The following is a 17,544-nucleotide window of genomic DNA, read 5'->3' as shown; positions in this document are numbered from 1 at the left end:
TAAAAGCTGACATGAAAAAAGGTTGATAAAATAAATGCCAGCCCCTTTGTTTCCAGATGTACACACACACCAACACACACACACACACACCAGACTCTCCTCAGACGGCGTAAGCAGGCTGGCTAGCGGGCAAAAATCAGCCGCCGCTTCCCAACACACACCACAATGGCAGACGTGGGCCCGGCGGCGGGCGGCGGCGGCGGGAGGGACGAGCAGAAAGACGTCCAGGAACGACCCAAGTGGGACAATAAAGTCCAGTACCTGCTCACCTGCATTGGCTTCGCCGTGGGGCTCGGAAATGTGTGGAGGTTTCCATATTTGTGTCAGGTCTATGGCGGAGGTAAGAGAGCTCCGTCCACTCCCGTCCGGCACGTCGCCTCCGCGTTTGGTTTTCGGTCCGACGGCCCTGTTTTGGAAAAGACGTGAAGGATTGCGTGAACGAAAGACCGGCTAAACTCTCGTGCCACCGAATCAGTCCAGGAAAAACAGGACCTTCTGCAAAACCGATAATTAATATTTGCTCGACAGAATAACGGAGAACCTGTCTGACCTCCGCGCCGACACCGATATTAAATATCGCTCTTTTTTTTTATATTCTTCGCAAAATTCCAAAGCGGTGATTCGTGCACTTTGGACGACCCCCGCTAATGTAAAAATAAAAAGCAATAATAAATTGATGAATTTATGAGCACGGAGGGAAGTGTTTTCACGGCTGTTGGCGGTCGGCCCGCTGATAAGTCCCACCGCCTGATAAAAACCCCTGATTGTTGACAGTTAAACTTCCAGGAAGCTGAAACGACCTTCAACCGTGCGCCCGGTCACGTCCCGCCCCGCGTTTAATGTTTACACGAGCGCCGCCGTCCCATCCAAACGTCGAAATCCCTTTTGTGCCAATGAGGGACGCCTCAATGTGGAAACTGGTTTTTCGTCCCTAAGGGGCGTTTCTGATCCCTTACGTGGTGGCGCTGGTGCTGGAGGGGCTGCCCCTGCTGCACATGGAGCTGGCCATCGGACAGCGGCTCCGGACCGGGAGCGTCGGCGTGTGGAGTTCCATCTCGCCATACATGGGCGGTTTAGGTGAGAATGCAGGTCGGAGCCCAGAAAGGTGCCAGAGAGGTATGCTCAGAGGTACCTCTGAGCATACCTCTCTGGCACCTCTGAGCATACCTCTCTGGCACCTCTGAGCATACCGCTAACACCAATATGCTTTTTGAAGCTACGACAGCAGAACGCGTGATCCGGCTCTATCTCCGAGCCTCGCAGAGAACATCATTTGAACCGTCCAAATCCCGACGACGGAGAATCACGAAATCGCTCCACTAGCAGTTCTCGGGACATCCAAAGTACTGTCACTCGTTCTCCAAGCACGCCGAGACGCATGAAATGCGAAGGAACGATCCGCGGTGGAACCCGGGCTTCAGAGCATCGACTTATGAGTTTTCCGAAATCCGAGCCGTCGCTCGGTAGATTTTTTTTTTCTCCGCGATTCGAGCCGAGATCCTATTTTAGAGAGATTTGGGGAATGTCGAAGCGGACGTGGCAGCTGCCGTCCGTGACGAGGCGTTTAAAGACAGTGAAAATCGTGGAAAATCACGAGTGAGGTGCGACTGTTGTCGTATCGTGGATGAGGAGATGAAGAGGACGCGTCACCTGCCAGGAGGAACGTCGACGGACGAGGATTCGGAAAAGTTGTTGGAAGCCGGTCGAGGACGGTTCGATGGTTTTAAAAAGTGGAGCGGCTTCGCTTCATCGCTGAATGAAGTTTGGCCATAAAGCGCTTTTAGCATTTTTCTTATTTAAAAGAACAAACTCGGCGCCTGTTGTGGATTAAAAGCGTTTCAATTAATTTTAATGAGGAAATTGAGTTTGATATACGAGCAAAGTGAGTCATGAGCTCGGTCACGTCGCCAATTCAAACTCCCCGACTGGAAATACATCCAAAACCTATGCAGATAAAATAACGACATCTTCCGTGACCACATGTGAGGACATTCCTCTCCTTTTCGCTCAAAACAAATCGGCTTGATGGCGAAAGAAAAGCCAAACGGTTCGATTGTCTCTGATAAGTGTCAGCCGGCGCTGCGGTTAGCACCTCTTAAAAACAAAATCACTTTGAATTATCGTCAAATGTTTGTGTTTAACGAATGACGTCTGCTCATTAAAAACAGGTGTGGCGTCCTTATTAGTGTCCTTCCTGGTGGGTCTGTTCTACAACATGATCCTGGCCTGGATCCTCTGGTACTTCTTCCACTCCTTCCAGAGCCCGCTCCCCTGGGCCGTCTGTCCGGTCGACCGCAATCGAACCGGTACGCTTTAGTTTTTGGGCACCGGAAACGTAGAACCGAGATCGAACACCTCGAGCGCGAGGCGGAAGGTCCCGGAATCACCGTCCTTCCCACGCAGGCTACGTGAGCGAATGCGAGAAGAGCTCGTCGGTGAACTACTTCTGGTACCGCGAGACCCTGAACATCACGCCGAGCGTCCGGACCGGCGGTTCCGTGCAGTGGTGGCTGGTCCTCTGTCTCGCCACCGCCTGGTGCCTCGTCTACATCTGCTTCATCCGCGGGATCGAGACCATCGGAAAGGTAATCCCCGCCGAAATGTCGACGGGCAGGAAGTGGACTTCCGCCGTGTTACGGAGGCGGTCTGCTAAAGCACCGAGCCTCGTCTCTCAGATATGGAAGCCGTTGACAAACTGGCGTACCTTCTTAACCAGGCTATCTACGTCACAGCCACCTTCCCCTACCTGGTTCTAACCATCTTCCTGGTCAGAGCCTTGAACCTCTCCGGGGCGTCCGACGGCCTCCTTTATCTGTTCACGCCAAATGTGAGTTTCTGCCGGACTCCCTCGACGATAACTCGCCGGCGATGGGAGGAACGTTGTACCCGACTGACATCCACGTTCTCCGCAGTGGGAAACCCTGAAGAACCCGAAGGTGTGGTTGGACGCCGCCACCCAGATCTTCTTCTCTCTGTCGTTGGCTTTCGGCGGCCTCATCGCCTTTTCCAGCTACAACAACCAGAAGTAAGGCGGACACGTCTTACGTGGACAAAACCTTTCCGAAGCGCATCGGAAACTTCCTGAATCTTTCTGGGCAGGAACGACTGCCAGCGGGACGCCCTGATCGTGGGCTGCGTGAACAGCTTCACATCCATCTACGCCTCCATTCCCATCTTCTCCATCCTCGGCTTCAAGGCCAACGAAAACTACGACGCTTGTCGAAACCGGTGAGTCCGACACGGGAAACGCGTCACGGGGATGGGAACACGTCGGACTCCAAAAGCATCGCCGCATTTACGAAATAAACGCGACATCCTGTCAGCATCTGACGAGAAGGTTGGAGATGATTATCTGCGAAGGTTCTCCGTCATCCAGGTCATTTCTTTTCGTGGCAACCGGACTTGTTAGAGCGGCCAGCGGGGAGTTCCCGTGTCTCACGAGCAGGGTCGTGGGCCGGTTCTGAGCTGCGACGTCGTTTTGAAGGAACTCGGCGGGACGGGGTCGCGAGTTCACGGGGTCGTCGTCGGGGGGAACAAACGCCCGACCCGTCGGTCCTCGTACGAGGTCGTGCCGGGACCCCGACACAGATCAACTCACACACGCCAGGGCATCTCCACCCTCCAAACCACCCGATGATCCTTCGGGTTCCTCTCCTTTGTTTTTAGCTGTACCTCCTCAAATCTTGAGTCCCCAGAGGTTGTACCTTGTTCCCCCTGAGGACGCGGCAACTCCATCCAACCCAGTTGTTGCAAAACAAGTCTCATGATCAGAACAAGCCACTGCGACACAGATCTCCACCGCCACGACAACCCCGGCAGTTGTATTGAAAACGGTCCATTCCAACTGGAGAAGCCTCTGTGGTTGGAGGGGAAACGCCCTCAGGGAAAGAAATTCAAGCCCAGTTGCCACGAAAAGTCTTTTCTGTGTTAAACCGCACACATATGGTCGCAACGTCCCATTGCGCGGCTCGCCTTAGGAACATACTGACGCTGACGAATGTCTTCAACATCGGCGACGAGAACATCACCCTCGCAAACTACGACGACTGGTTGGAGCACCTGAACGCGAGTCACCCGACTGCGGTGGAGAGCCTCGGGCTGAAGACCTGCGATCTCCGGACTTTCCTCGACCAGGTATCTTCTGCGAGCGTAGCTTTTCCCGGAGGAGCTCTCTGAAGGCGCCTGGCGTGTCGTTGGCTTACCTGCAGAGTGCTTCCGGAACCGGGCTGGCCTTCATCGTCTTCACCGAGGCCGTGATAGAAATGCCGGGCTCTCAGCTGTGGGCCGTCCTCTTCTTCGTCATGCTCTTCAGCCTGGGCTTGTCCTCCATGTTTGGAAATCTGGAGGGCGTCCTCACACCTTTGCTGGACCTGAACGTGGTTCCATCCTGGATTCCTAAGGAGATATTTACAGGTGCGCTCAAGAACTAGCGGTTGTAGTCGGCCGCGGGCCCAAACATGGGGGGGGTCGAAGACTGATGGAGGTTATTCTAGAAACTGGAAATTCACATTTACTTTACTTTTCACAGAAACACGAGTTCACTGCTTTTAGACAATAAAAACAATGGCGTGATTTTTTTAGCGTGAAATGACATCATATTTGCGAGAGATGAGCGCCGAGAGACGACACAACGATGGGAAGACGTCCGCAATATCTGAAAACGCCAACTTGTCAACGAGCGATCGGTGGAAAGTAGTTTCAAACGTGTAAAAGAGGGTTTGACATGTTTGCGTGGTGCTAATTTTGGAGGCTTGGACCCGCAGAGTGTGAGACCCCATAACAATGTCTTTTCCGGTGTTTCCTGTCGCCGGTGTCCAGGGATCATCTGCCTCACCTCGTTCGCCGCCGCCCTCGTCTTCACCCTGGGCTCGGGGAACTACTGGCTGGAGATTTTCAACAGCTACGTGGGATCCGTGCCTCTGCTCATCATAGCCTTTTTCGAGATCGTCAGCGTGGTGTACATCTACGGCATCGACCGGTAACGCCTCGCTTTCGGTCGCCGCGACGCTCCAAACCCGGGCGGGCGTGTGTCTGAAGGATCGGCCGTGGCGTCCGCTCGCCCTCAGGTTCAACGACGACATTGAATGGATGACGGGTCGGAGGCCGAACGTCTACTGGCAGGCCACCTGGAGGTTCGTCAGCCCTTTCATGCTGCTCGTGGTGTTTCTGGCCTACGTCGTGATCGAGGCCGAAAAGAGCCCGACGTATAACGCGTGGAACCCGGACTACGTAAGGCAGAGATCGCCGTCGCTCGATCGCGGCGCCGATCCGACGCGCCATTAAAATCCCCTGGTCTGCCCGACAGGTGAACTTCCCCCTCGCCGAGGCTCTGCACTACCCCGAGTGGGTTTACGCCATCTGCGTCCTCCTATCGGCGCTCCCCGTGGCGTCCATCCCTCTGGTCGCCCTCCACAGAGCCGCCGGCGTCGCCAAGAGGCTCGTCCAGAACCGGCACGATCGAAACCCCTACGCCAACCGCTGACGGGGACTCGGAAATACGAGCCGAGGAGGAACCGAACACTCGTCGCTCCGGTGAAAAATCTCAATCTCCCGATGTTTGTCTTTATCTTCTGTTCAATATGACTTGATTACTTTACAGATTCAATTAGATTATCGCTAACGCCGGGTATTAGCGGCTGCAATTTCAGTATATTTGTCTTCATTCTCACCGGCGTGTTTATATGGAAACCCAAACAGCCGTCGGCCAGCTCGTGTACAACAATATCCCTGAGAAACCTATTACCTTGCAAGTATCAAAAAGCTGGATGTTAATATTGGGTTTCTGTTGATGTTTGATTAAAGAAAGACAACAGTTAATTTCCTGTCTCGATATTTGGCAGAAGAGAAAACACCGGGTGCGGGATCACTCTCGGGAGTAGTTTGTGATAAGCGCGTTATCAATTAAAAAAAAAGAAGAAAAAAAAAAAACAACCAACAAATATACACCAGAAATGCAGACGTTTTTGGAAGCGAACAGGAAATGACACGGGAGCGTCTCGCCATCTTATTAAAAGCTCCCGTCCGTCGCCGGCAGGTGAGAACGACCGAGCGCCGTTGCATATTTAACATTTCTCTTGCATGTCAACAATGCATGCGGGCGGGTGGGTGAGGGAGTAGTAGCGCTTTGCATGTGTGTGTGTGAGTGTGTGTGTGTGTGTGGGTTCATATATGTGCTCATTGACCATGCGCATGTGCGTATTTTGAGTCATACGAGTTACACAGTTGTCCTTTTTTGTGGTGTGGGTGGACGCTGATATTGTCCTCAGCGGGTCACGTGCTTTGGAATATGCTGGCTGCTTTTGTTGTCCCGCTGCCTGTTCTGCTTTTCTGGCACTTTCATACAATGGTGCACTTGAGCACTGTGATGTTATTAAGCCTTTCAAACTACTACAGCTTGAATTCCAGCTCTCAGGAAAGACTATCATCCCAATGTAGGATACATGGCACAAGATCCATCGTCAAGGAACAGCGGCAAGGATCGAGTGTAACATCGCAACAGAGGTGACGACCCTCCTTTCACTTCTATCCCTCCGGGGCTTCGGGGTGTATTTACGGAGCGCCGCGAGGCGCCGCGCCCGCGCTTTTTGACTCGGAGAGCCTCGGCGGACCGTCCCCGCCCCCGCCGTGTTCCGATTCCTTTAACGTTTCTTAAATCGCGCCGTGAACGGAGCTGAGTTTAGCCGCTTCGAATAGCAGCGCAGACAACATGCTAAAGCGCTAACGGAACACGGCGTTCCCGTCCTCTGTCTGAGGCCGCCGTGAAATATAGACCGTATTTTTGAATTCTTCCCCCGCCGACGCGGTGACTTTTCTTCGCCGGCTCTTGAAGCTCGCGTCTTTCACTAGGCCATGTCTCAGCGAGCGGATTCGTCCCGGCGCGGCGGGGTCATGGTCGAATTTGAGTCCGACGACATCAGGAATGCGAGGAACCACAAACCCAGGAGCAAACCAGGTGAAGCTAACCTCCACGATTAAACCGGAGGCGCCCGGGAGCGGAGAGTCGCCGGACGCTAATTGTTTTGTTTTTTTTTTCCCTTGGTTTCTCCACAAGGTTCGGCTCTTATCTACCTCAAGGGTCCCAAGTTTCTCATCTACGTCAGCGGAGCACTGTCCATGTGGGTAAGAACTACTCCTGCAAAGACAGATTCCTGGAGCACTAGCTAAGACACTGAAATCTGACTGATGGGAAGGTAGACTACGTACTGCTAACTCTTGACAGCAATCATGACAAAAAGAAAAGAAAGAAATGAAAGAAAGCTGCGGGGCTGAACGCACACTGACGATGATTTATTTTGATATCAATTAGGGCGACCGCATGTGGCACTTTGCAATCTCTGTATTCCTGATTGAGCTGTATGGCCGTAACCTGCTGTTGACTGCCGTGTTCGGATTGGTAGTGGCCGGGTCGGTGCTCCTGCTCGGGGCTTTGATCGGAGACTGGGTGGATCGCAATCCCAGGAATAAAGGTATGCACGGCAGGGTGACGCTCATTTGAACGCTTTCCGACGCGGCCCCGGAAATCGAACGACAGCCATATAAATCAGTGGGTATCAATCTTGGCCGGAGATCACCGCAGGCTCCTCAAACCGGCGGGCGGTAAATTTACCGTCCTCCCCCCCACCCCCCGTCCGGGAGTGTAAATCACTTGCCGGTTTTCGTATTCCGAACCGGCGGTTTCTCGGGGCACAAGGTTCACAGCCACTGACTTGTATCTGCCGAGCCCGACTGCGATTGAGACAGAAAAGATGCGTGTTGTCGATGTTCTGAGAGTCTGAAATTGTCTTTTGTCCCCTGTTTCAGTTGCACATGCATCTCTTTTCATTCAGAACATCTCAGTGACAATATGTAGCATTGTGCTCATGTTGGTGTTCTCATATAAGCAAAGGATCGAACAGATCTGGGACGGATGGCTCACTGTGAGTAGACGCCACGTACGCGGCTTGACGAGCACGTTGAAACGGACGCGGAATGCTCACCATGATGACTTTACAGTGTTGTACAGTGCTGTTCCCTATGTCCTGTGTCCCTGTTGTCTCTGCCTCTGAGCTCGTGGCTACTCTGTGCTGTCATAGTAACATGTTGCATCGCAAAACTTACACAAGGTGGTTTGTTATACGGTGGTGATCGTCCTGGCAGATGTGGCAAACCTCGCAAGCACAGCGCTGACCATTGCCATTCAGAGGGACTGGATTGTGGTTATCACCGGCTACAACCGAGGTCACCTCGCTGGTAAGAAGACTCGCTCCCCGCTCGGGCACATTGTCCAGGAGGTCCGTGTTTGTCTGGCCCGGTGCGGGATGAAAGTCCTCTCCTCCGGGGGAAGCGCATTAACCTCTGTGTCTCTGATCCTGACAAAAGGAATGAATGCAACCATGCGGCGGATAGATCAGGTGACTAACATCCTGGCCCCTCTAGCAGTGGGACAGGTCATGACCCTGGCCTCAAATGTAGTTGGCTGTGGCTTCATCCTGGGTTGGAACCTTGTGTCTCTCATAGTGGAATTCTTCTTCTTGTCGCGGGTGTACCGCATCGTACCAGCTCTTTCAGTCAAACCACCAGCAGTTGAGGTGGATCAGGTGTTTCTGCAAGGGATCGAGAGGAGCGGGTCACAAGGTACGAGGCGGTCGCGCCTTCGCTTCCTTTTCTCTTTTGTTTTTTTTTTTTTCTCCTCGCCGATCGCTGCGACTTCACGGACGATTCCTAAAAGGGCGTCGACAAGTGAGGCGGCGACGTGACGACCGGACGTAGACTAGCGGAGCTTGAAATCTGCAGAGAGGACCTGCGACGCCGGGGGCTCGAGACGGTTTATGCCCGAGTTTGACGGCCAAACGCGGCCGCATCGCCGAATCGCTGTTTTCTACACTAGAGGAGGTTGCGAGCGGTTCATTTCCTAAACGATCCGCGGGGGCGAAGTCGCTCGGAGCCGCTCGGCGAATAAACGCGACGCGACGGGCGACGGTCCGACCTCGGCCGACCCGGGGGAACTGAAACGCCTGCTGTTTCTCGCCAGGAGAGGGGAACGCCGCGCCGCCTCAAACTCCATCGGAGAGAAACGACAGCGCGAGCCTTCATCTGAAGGAAATGGCGGACCTGCCGCTGTGCTTCCGGAGGTTTCGCTGCCTGGTGAGCACCTGCAAGGACGGATGGCGGGCCTACTACCGCCAGCCCGTGTTCCTGGCGGGCATGGGACTGGCTTTCCTCTACACCACCGTCCTGGGCTTCGACTGCATCACCACCGGCTACGCCTACACCCAGGGCATCAGCGGCTCCCTGCTGAGTCTGCTGATGGGCGTGTCGGCCATCACCGGCCTGATGGGCACGGTGATGTTCACCAGACTGAGGAAGACTTACGGCTTGGTGAACACCGGCATCATCTCCAGCTGCCTCCACCTGGGCTGCCTGCTGCTGTGCGTCTGCTCCGTCTTCGCCCCCGGCAGCCCCATGGACCTCAGCCTGCTGATGCCCTACGTGACCTCCAACTCCTCCGCCGAGCTCGGGGGGATGCCCGGCCAAAGGCAGAAACACACCGACCCTCTGCGGGGAAGCGGCAATCAGCCGCTCCTCCCGGACCGCTCCTCCATCCACTGGACCAACAACACGGTGCTTTTTGACAACGTGCCCTCGGGCACGGCACCCGAATCGTACATCTCCATTATCCTGTTGTTCTTGGGTGTAATCACAGCGCGCATCGGTGAGTAGACGCACACACACACACACACACACGCACAAACACAATGAAATCGACGGGACCTCGTCAAACTTAGACGAGCGCCCGCGTTTTATTAACCGCCGCCGAGGATCGGGACGGCGTTCGTAAAACACGGGCCGGCGGATCGCAAATAAGTCAAGGGTTTACAGCGGACGATAAATAATAAACACGAGTCGCGCTTCGCCCGCCTCCAGTCTGGGAAATGAGTTTGCGTCCGGCATTTTAATTTTACCGCGTGATCCGCGGTACCACGAGCAGCGCTAAAGGCCGGCGCGCCCCTCGCTCGCCGGGAGCGCGGGGTCGCGGCGAGCGTCGGTTTCCTTAAATCCGCCGGGCAAAATCAGAGACAGCCTGAGCTTTACGGAGATACGCGTCTGCGCGGGATTAGCTTTTTAACGTCCCGAAACGGCTCATTTAGTCCCGACGGCCTGCGCTTGAATGAAAACGCGCTCGTAAAAACGCCCGGCGTTCATCGTCGCCCGAACGGCGTCTCTCGGATTCGGCGCGCCGATCGAAAAAGCGGTCGGCTTTTTCCGCCCGTCTGTTAAATCCCGCCGGCGTCTGTGTTTCAGGACTGTGGTCCTTCGACCTGACGGTGACGCAGCTCTTGCAGGAGAACATCTGCGAGTCCGAGCGAGGCGTGGTCAACGGGGTCCAGAGCTCCATGAATTACCTGATGGACCTGCTCCACTTCATCATGGTGGTCTCGGCTCCGCAGCCGCAGCACTTCGGCATCCTGGTCATCATCTCGGTGCTGTTCATCACCACCGGACACACCATGTACTTCCTGTACGCGCACAAAGCCAAGAGAAAACGCCGCCTGGACACATAAGGAGCGGACACGGGCCGCGGAAGCTCAGCCGGGCGCCGGAAGCTCGCCGGCGCCGACTCCACTCTGACCGTGTGAAATGAATGTCTCCCTCTTGTTCCGTCAGCAATCCTAGTGCATCACTCCGCTCCGGACTTAGCCATTCATTTCAGCACAACGCAGCACCAGTCTGTCCCGCGCCGGCCGCTTCCTCCCCGCCGGCCCGTCGGACATCGCCGCAAACCGACACTCAGGTGCGGTAGAGTGGGAGAAACACCGTTTTGCGCGTTCGGGTCGAGGGCGCCTCCGGGGGAAGATGTCCTCATTCCACTTACGACAGGACTCCGAGGCCGGCGCGCCCCCGGAAGAAGACTTTCCGACGCAGCTGTTTTTGGACGGGCGGAGAGATTTTTTTATAGCCTTCACAGCGCGGCGCTACCGCCAAGAAAACGGTGATACACGTACACGCCGACTAAGCCGAGTCAGTCTTTTCGCAAGTGGCACAGATGTTACTGATCCGTCCACTTGGAAATATTCCAGGATTGTCCAAAAAGGAGCATAAAGGGAACTTGACGTGAGATTGTCTGATTTAAAAAAAACAAAACGGACCGACGAACGCGTGAAAATCAAGAAGGCGGCCTCCCCTTTGAATGGACAGCAGCGCAAGGAAGAAGTATTTCCTTCCCCTGGTTTGTTTCTCTGTGGATGAATCATGCAAACATTTGCCTTTCCTTTTTTTTTTTTTTTTTTTTTCTCTTCATTTTTTTTTTAACGGACGACCGCGATTAAAAACCATCACTTTTTCTCGGGAGCAAAACTGCCAGCGTTTTCCACATCCTGTGACGTCCGTTAGACACGACTCGAAAACACACAACTTTATCGGAATTGCTTGTGTACTTAGATAAATGAAAATAGTTTCCAAACTTTCTTTCTTTCCCATATAAAGAGTGATATTAATAGTTTTATAGAAATCAAAGAGAAAAGTCATTTTCAATTTTTTTGACATATCTGAAATCAACACTAGCTGTACAGTAAATGTTGATAGCGCACGTCTAGCCCCGCTATCGGCGGTATCGCGTTACACTTTGCTTCGACGACCTTCACGTGACCTTACCTCGACGAAGAGCGAGACCGCCGTTGGGAATACGACCTGGGAATCGCTCAACGCTACCGCATGTTTTCATATCTCCTTCATGTACAGTGGATCAAGCATTTTGTCAACAACCAGCACCACATCCTCCATATATTTGTATCATTTTCCTGTGACCTTTACATATTGTGTGTTGTCACTATTTGTTTTAGAATGACCATTGAGATAATAAAGATGAATTAAGATGATCTCGGCCCGTTTCTTTTCCCGTCCCGGGAGGTTTTAAACCGCTAAACGTCTTTAGATCCCGGAGGTTCGGTGAGAATCGATTCAAACGCACGCCGCCGCCATTTATTCTACACGTTGATTATTTTTAAATCGAATGGAACAATTACCTTCGCTGACCCGCCGATGGCGCCGGAAGGAAAGGGCGGCGAAATCCTCAGGCGTCCGGCCCGCTCTCCTCTCCTCTCCCGAAAACACCCTGGAGGAACACCAGGTCACATGACTTGCGGCGAGAGCGTCACCGGCGGCGGCGGCCAGATCTCTCAAAAACAGATGTGATCAATTCCCGATTCAAACCGGGTGCCGTCGTTTCCGGACGATAAACCGACACGTTTTCCTTCAACAACGGCTTAAACAACCGTGCGGGGAATTTATGGATCTTTTTGGCCGAACGAGCTTCACGCCGCCAAAACATTTAGCATCGTCACAGCCGACCGATGACATTGATAATAAGATTAGATAAACTTTATTGATCCCCGGTGGAGAAATTCTTCTGTCACAGCAGCGGAACAGTTATTGTGTCAATAAATATGAATAAAAAACATAAAAACCTATCTTTAACCTAAAAAAAACAAAAACTGTGCAATATTTCATTTCACTGTGCAATATTCAGAACTGTGCAATATTTCATTTCATAACAGCTACACGACAATTTTTCCTTTACCATACTACTGTGCACTCCTTACCTCACTTGTCACTAAGACACTTATAGTTTTATCACTTGTTTACTAAGACACTTTATAGTTTTATCAGTTGTTTACTAAGACACTTTATAGTTTCACTGAGACACTTTATAGTTTATAGTTTATTTTTATTTCTAATTCTGCCTTTTTCTTTTTATTATTTATTACTGTTATATTTTCTGTAACTCTGGCACAACAATTTCCTTCAGGATTAATAAAGTTGTTCTTATCTTATCTTATCTTAATTTAAATAAACAATTAGAAGATGGCAAAACACATCCAAGAAGAGAACAACAACAACAAGGACAAGAATGGACAACAGAATGGGGGAAAAAACTAAACTAAAAAAAACAGTAAGGGGAAAAAAAGACAACCAAACAACAACAACAGGGATAGGAAATAAAAACAGCGACAATAGAAATGACAAAATAAACAAAAATAAGCAGGAAGTGAGTGGGCTGAGACCAACAAGGATAAAATAAACAGAGTTCAATGAAATGCCGACGCCGAAGACGACGACTCACAGATTTTAGAGCGCAGGAGGAAGAGCGGCGGGACGACAGAGCCGGATGGAAAATAAACTTTTACTTTTCTCATTTATTATTCATCTTTTTCATCGGCCGTGTTACGGCCACTGTGCAGAAAAAGTATTTCCAGTACGTACTTGTGTATGTCACCGCTATGAATTTAATTTAAATTTAGAAAATAATGTTTGTTTGCAAAAATCTCATGTTACAACGTGGAAACCTGGGGCTTCTAGACAAGTGTGGCCTATAGATGTAAGCACAGATTTATTTAGTTAATCTCAGCCGGTGCGGCTTCTATTCATCTGCGCTCAATCGTCTGCAAATTACGCCAATTGAATAAATATGTATCGATAATAACACCAGGCCAGGTTTCTGATCATCCCGGCGTGAAGCGAAAGCAAAAATGTTCCCTGCACACGTTAATAAGGCACTAATAGCAGGTAAGAAGCAGTGTTTTAACGGCACAGAAAACCCAAAGCCCATATGCAACGCCTCGTTGTCGCGGTGGATGGAGTCCAATTCGCAACGTCGGGGAAAACTTTAAATTCACGAGCCATCGGAGGAGATGTTCTGCCCGCTTGTGCTGCCGGTGACGACGACCCCGGGGACCCCGGGTTTTCTTCTGAAGATCCGCCGGCCCGCGCTGATAAGATGAGCGGCGAGCTAACGTGGCGAGCTAACAAGCGGTGGCGGCAGCACCGCAACGATAGGGGAGCTGTGTTTTCTGAAAGGAACCTTCAGGACCTCCGTCAGGCCTCCGTCAGGCCTCCGTCAGGCCTCCACGACAGGACCGAATCTAGCCTGGATCATGCCGTCCGTGTCGCTGCTGCAGGATTATTCATCTCAAGGTGGATCCACACACCTGAGACTTACGATACTATCAAGGAAAGCTAATCTCGCGTCACAGATTAGCCTCTGGTAGCGGCTTCGCTACGTGACGAAGCAGCGGTCGACCCACTCAGACCTTTTTGCCATTTCAACATGAATCCCGAGGATCATTTTCAGGTTTGTCTGTATTGTACGGTCGGCTCAACCACTACGTGGCACCTCACACACGGTAAATGATTTCTGAATATTAAGGTCATTTTGCACATTCATCGATGGGAAATCGTTTTTGCACAACAAAGCACGATTGACACCGAATGCCTCCACCGTGGGACGAATAGAGCGAATAGAGGGAGATCTTACATGGACTTATTTGCGGGTCTCACATGAGGGAAGCCGTCTTGTGGATGTAATTCTTTATTTTTCCCAGCAGAGGTCAACACCACGCCGGGATGCACCGCCTCGCATTCCTCCAGCAGAGGCTCCAGCGGTTGTTGTTGTTGTTCTCTGGAGTCGGAGGCAAACAGAAGGAGACAGGATGAGTGTCGAGGAGCCCGAAAACCAGGATCTGGAACAGGAGCTTCTGAGATTCGGCCTCCATGAGAGGAAACTGCCATCCTTCAGCACGGTTTCCAAATGATCTTATGCAACGTGCAAACGTGTGTGTCTGAGCATGTGGCCTATATACTTCACTTGTAACACAGCAGATTGTCATTTCTCACCAACCCAAGCGTCACACACACACACACACACACACACACTCATGTCAACATTTTGAAAAAAAATAGCTCCAGAAAGAGAATGAATGGAGCTGCAGGTGTGGAGAGAAGGTGTGTATGAAGAACATCTGGAAATCTGACATGTTGTTTGTGGTGTGTGTGTGTGTGTGTGTGTGTGTGTGTGTGTGTGTGTGTGTGTGTGTTGCCTTCGTCTGGACGGCTTCTTTTGTAAATCAAGTTGAAAGTCCTGGGACCTTAAAGGCTGAGGTCATTTAAAATGTTTGATACAAAGACTTCTTTTTATCTTCAAATGACTTTTTTTTTTTCCACTAAAAATGTCATTCTGATCCTTTCCAGTAAAGTAGTTTTGGAATCCACTAAAATAAAAGTCGCTCGGCAGCGGCTGCACCTCCTGTGAGCTGCCGGCTGCTGCAGAGGGCAAAGCTAATGTTTAGCTCGTGTTAGTATTAAACATTTTGAAAGACCTTCGTCTCGACTCGACCAGAAAGGTTCAGAATCAGTGGAAAACGTTTGAATGTGAAGATAAAGAGACTTGTGTTTATATTTAGATGTGAAATGTTCAACTCTGCTAAACACTGTCAGTCAGGAGAGCAGAGCTGCTGCAGGTCGGAGCTCGTCTGGTGCTGCGTTCCATCCAAAAGGGAAGCAGGCGTTGCAGAGGCTTGCTTCCTTCCTTCCTTCCTTCCTTCCTTCCTTCCATCCTTCCTTCCTTCCTTCCTTCCATCCTTCCATCCTTCCATCCTTCCATCCTTCCATCCTTCCATCCTTCCATCCTTCCTTCCTTCCATCCTTCCATCCTTCCATCCTTCCATCCTTCACGTCCAAACTGCAAGGTAAGAGTGATTGAGGTGTGGATTCATAAGACTGAAGCTGATGGTAGAAGGTCCAGGGTGGACCTGTGCTTTTTAATGGAATTTATCTTCTCACCCTCTGGATGCTCCTCCATCTAACCTTCTTCTCTCACGCCAAGTAACTTCCTGCTCTCTTTTTTCCCAAATCCATACGTTTCCTCCGACGTCAGCGTCCTTCTACCCAGGAACTTCTTCAGGAACCCTCCTCCGTCCATGTCCGAACCATCTCAGGGTGACTTCATCTCCAGAAGATCGAAGGTGTGCTGATGGACACCTTCCCGGTCAGTCCTCTCCATCTTCTTCCCTCCCGAAGAGGAACCTTCTAATCTTGATGTCTTCTGCCTCCTGTCTTCTCCTCAGTGTCTCTGAACCAGACCTCCATCTTCTCCACCTTTCTGCTCTTCTGAATGGGTTACCATCCTTTAAGACAGGAACCACATGATGCTGTTCCAAGATGTTCTCCTGAAACCACCCTAAACTGTGATCTGATGGGTGATTCGACGGACAGCCTGGCGTCTTCATCGATCCCATTCTAGCAGCGATGGAACCTTCTGGTTTGTCTTCTTCTCCTTTGGTCTTTCCCTTCAGAGTCTCCACAGCAAATCCACCTTCTCCATCTCACCCTATTCTCTGGATCCTCCTCTCTCACACCAACCACCTTCATATCCTCTCTCACGACGTCCGTCCATCTTCTCCTTGGTCTTCCTCCAGACCTCCAGTTCCAGCAAGTGTCTACCAATATATTCCCTCTCCGTCCTCTGTCCGTGACCCGACCGTCCTGGTCTGGCTTCACTGACCTTCTCTCCGAAACATCTAAAACATCTTGGTCTGACGGACTCCTTCCTGATCTTCTCCGTCCTGGTCGCTCCCAAAGAGAACCTCAACATCTTCATCGGTGCCACCTCCAGCTCTGCTTCCCGTCTCTTGGTCATTGACTCTGTTTCTTCATCCTGTCTGAGCACTTGAGGACGTCCAGGAGACCCGCTGCCTCAGGAGAGCCTCAGCATCCTCAGGGTTTCATCTGCTGCTCCAGCTGATCTCCTCCAGGAGGCACTTCAGGACAATCAACACAAAAACAGATAGAAAAACAGTTTTTACCCCAGAAAGAACCAAATTCATCCCTGAACACGTGAACCTTTTTCCCCTTTTCACTTTTTTACTGTTTTTCTTTCGACATATTTATCTATTTCATCTTCTAGATGTTATCTAATATTTTTTGTGTCAATTATATATAAATATACTGCTCAAAAAAATAAAGGGAACACTTGAACAACACAATGTAACTCCAAGTCAATCCCACTTGTGGGAAATCATAGTGTCCACTCAGGAAGCAACACACATTCATTTGGACTTGTTTTAAGGACATTACATCAAAGTTGGATCAGCCTGGAGTTTGTTTTTACACTTTAATTTGGAGTGTGATTCCTAATCCAGACCTCCATGGGTTGATACAATTGATTTCCGTTGATCATTTTGGTGTGATTTTGTTGTCGGCACATTCAACTGTGTAAAGAGCAAAGTATTTCATAAGAATATTTCATTCATTTAGATCCAGGATGTGTTTTTTAAGTGTTCCCTTTATTTTTTTGGAGCAGTGTATATATGTATAATTTGTCTTATATCTCTAAACCCAGACATGCCGCTATTGTTGTGTTGTTTCCAGTGATTCCAGTGAAGCTGCGAGCGTCCGTCTAAATGTCGTTGCTCTGTGCGACCACAATGAAAGTCTTGAATCCTCCTCTAGCAAACACCAGCTGGGCTTCCCGCCATCTTGTCCACCTTCCTCTCATTCTGTCTGGAAGTCTTCTGTGGCGTAGAAACTCAACCTTCTGCTTTGTAAGATGCTTAAATTCTAGATGATATCACCGAGGCCACGGAAGACGCAAGCGTCTCCACGGAGTGTCATCAGCCCTTCCCTGCGCCGCAGCGCCGCAGCGCCGCAGCGCCGCAGCGCCGCAGGCCAACGGTAGCGCCGGATCCCCGATGGCTTTTCCGTGGCGGCCTTTTCACCGAGGAACGCCGCTTT

The 17,544-nt window shown here is 51.1% G+C and overlaps 3 protein-coding genes across 14 annotated transcripts in view; 2 read left to right on the top strand and 1 right to left on the bottom strand.

The window, feature by feature from the left end:
• fhod3b (formin homology 2 domain containing 3b) overlaps positions 1-17,544 on the bottom strand; it is a 134,030-nt gene that overhangs the window by 111,597 nt on the left and 4,889 nt on the right. For 3 of the 5 annotated variants that reach the window (XM_086155085.1, XM_086155084.1, XM_086155088.1), the window contains exons 1-4: positions 14,291-14,602; positions 12,003-12,091; positions 4,203-4,395; positions 270-406 (exon numbers count right to left, since the gene is read on the bottom strand). In XM_086155085.1, coding sequence (XP_086011211.1) covers positions 270-316 — 47 coding nt within the window. In that variant the 5' untranslated portion in view covers positions 317-406; positions 4,203-4,395; positions 12,003-12,091; positions 14,291-14,602. Of the gene's footprint in view, positions 1-261; positions 407-4,202; positions 4,396-12,002; positions 12,092-14,290; positions 14,603-17,544 lie in introns of those variants that run through there. The other 2 variants (XM_086155083.1, XM_086155087.1) reach the window with 2 other exon arrangements.
• LOC147229578 (sodium-dependent neutral amino acid transporter B(0)AT1-like) lies at positions 8-5,746 on the top strand. Of its 7 annotated transcripts, XM_086155097.1 has the most exons (12): positions 87-340; positions 937-1,077; positions 2,169-2,306; positions 2,404-2,585; positions 2,717-2,827; positions 2,913-3,025; positions 3,100-3,228; positions 3,978-4,134; positions 4,209-4,413; positions 4,819-4,978; positions 5,067-5,229; positions 5,306-5,746. In XM_086155097.1, exons 1-12 carry the CDS (start codon positions 166-168, stop codon positions 5,480-5,482), a joined length of 1,851 nt encoding a protein of 616 aa, XP_086011223.1. In that variant the 5' UTR covers positions 87-165; the 3' UTR covers positions 5,483-5,746. The 7 variants fall into 7 exon arrangements, with proteins under 7 accessions (XP_086011227.1, XP_086011224.1, XP_086011223.1 ...); XM_086155098.1 differs by lacking the exon at positions 2,169-2,306 and having other exon boundaries at positions 86-340; XM_086155099.1 differs by lacking the exon at positions 937-1,077 and having other exon boundaries at positions 91-340; positions 5,306-5,745.
• LOC147229577 (ferroportin) lies at positions 5,897-11,855 on the top strand. 2 transcript variants are annotated; one of them, XM_086155094.1, is made up of 10 exons: positions 5,897-6,034; positions 6,436-6,501; positions 6,847-6,952; positions 7,052-7,119; positions 7,307-7,466; positions 7,801-7,916; positions 8,103-8,229; positions 8,359-8,613; positions 9,011-9,691; positions 10,282-11,855. In XM_086155094.1, exons 1-10 carry the CDS (start codon positions 5,981-5,983, stop codon positions 10,539-10,541), a joined length of 1,893 nt encoding a protein of 630 aa, XP_086011220.1. In that variant the 5' UTR covers positions 5,897-5,980; the 3' UTR covers positions 10,542-11,855. The 2 variants fall into 2 exon arrangements, with proteins under 2 accessions (XP_086011220.1, XP_086011219.1); XM_086155093.1 differs by having other exon boundaries at positions 8,103-8,613.

The sequence above is a fragment of the Fistularia commersonii genome, chromosome 11 (assembly GCF_037954325.1).
Source record: "Fistularia commersonii isolate RoL2024-O1a breed Wild chromosome 11, RoL_Fcom_v1.0, whole genome shotgun sequence".
NCBI lineage: Eukaryota > Metazoa > Chordata > Actinopteri > Syngnathiformes > Fistulariidae > Fistularia > Fistularia commersonii.
This window is presented reverse-complemented; position numbering and strand designations above follow the sequence as displayed.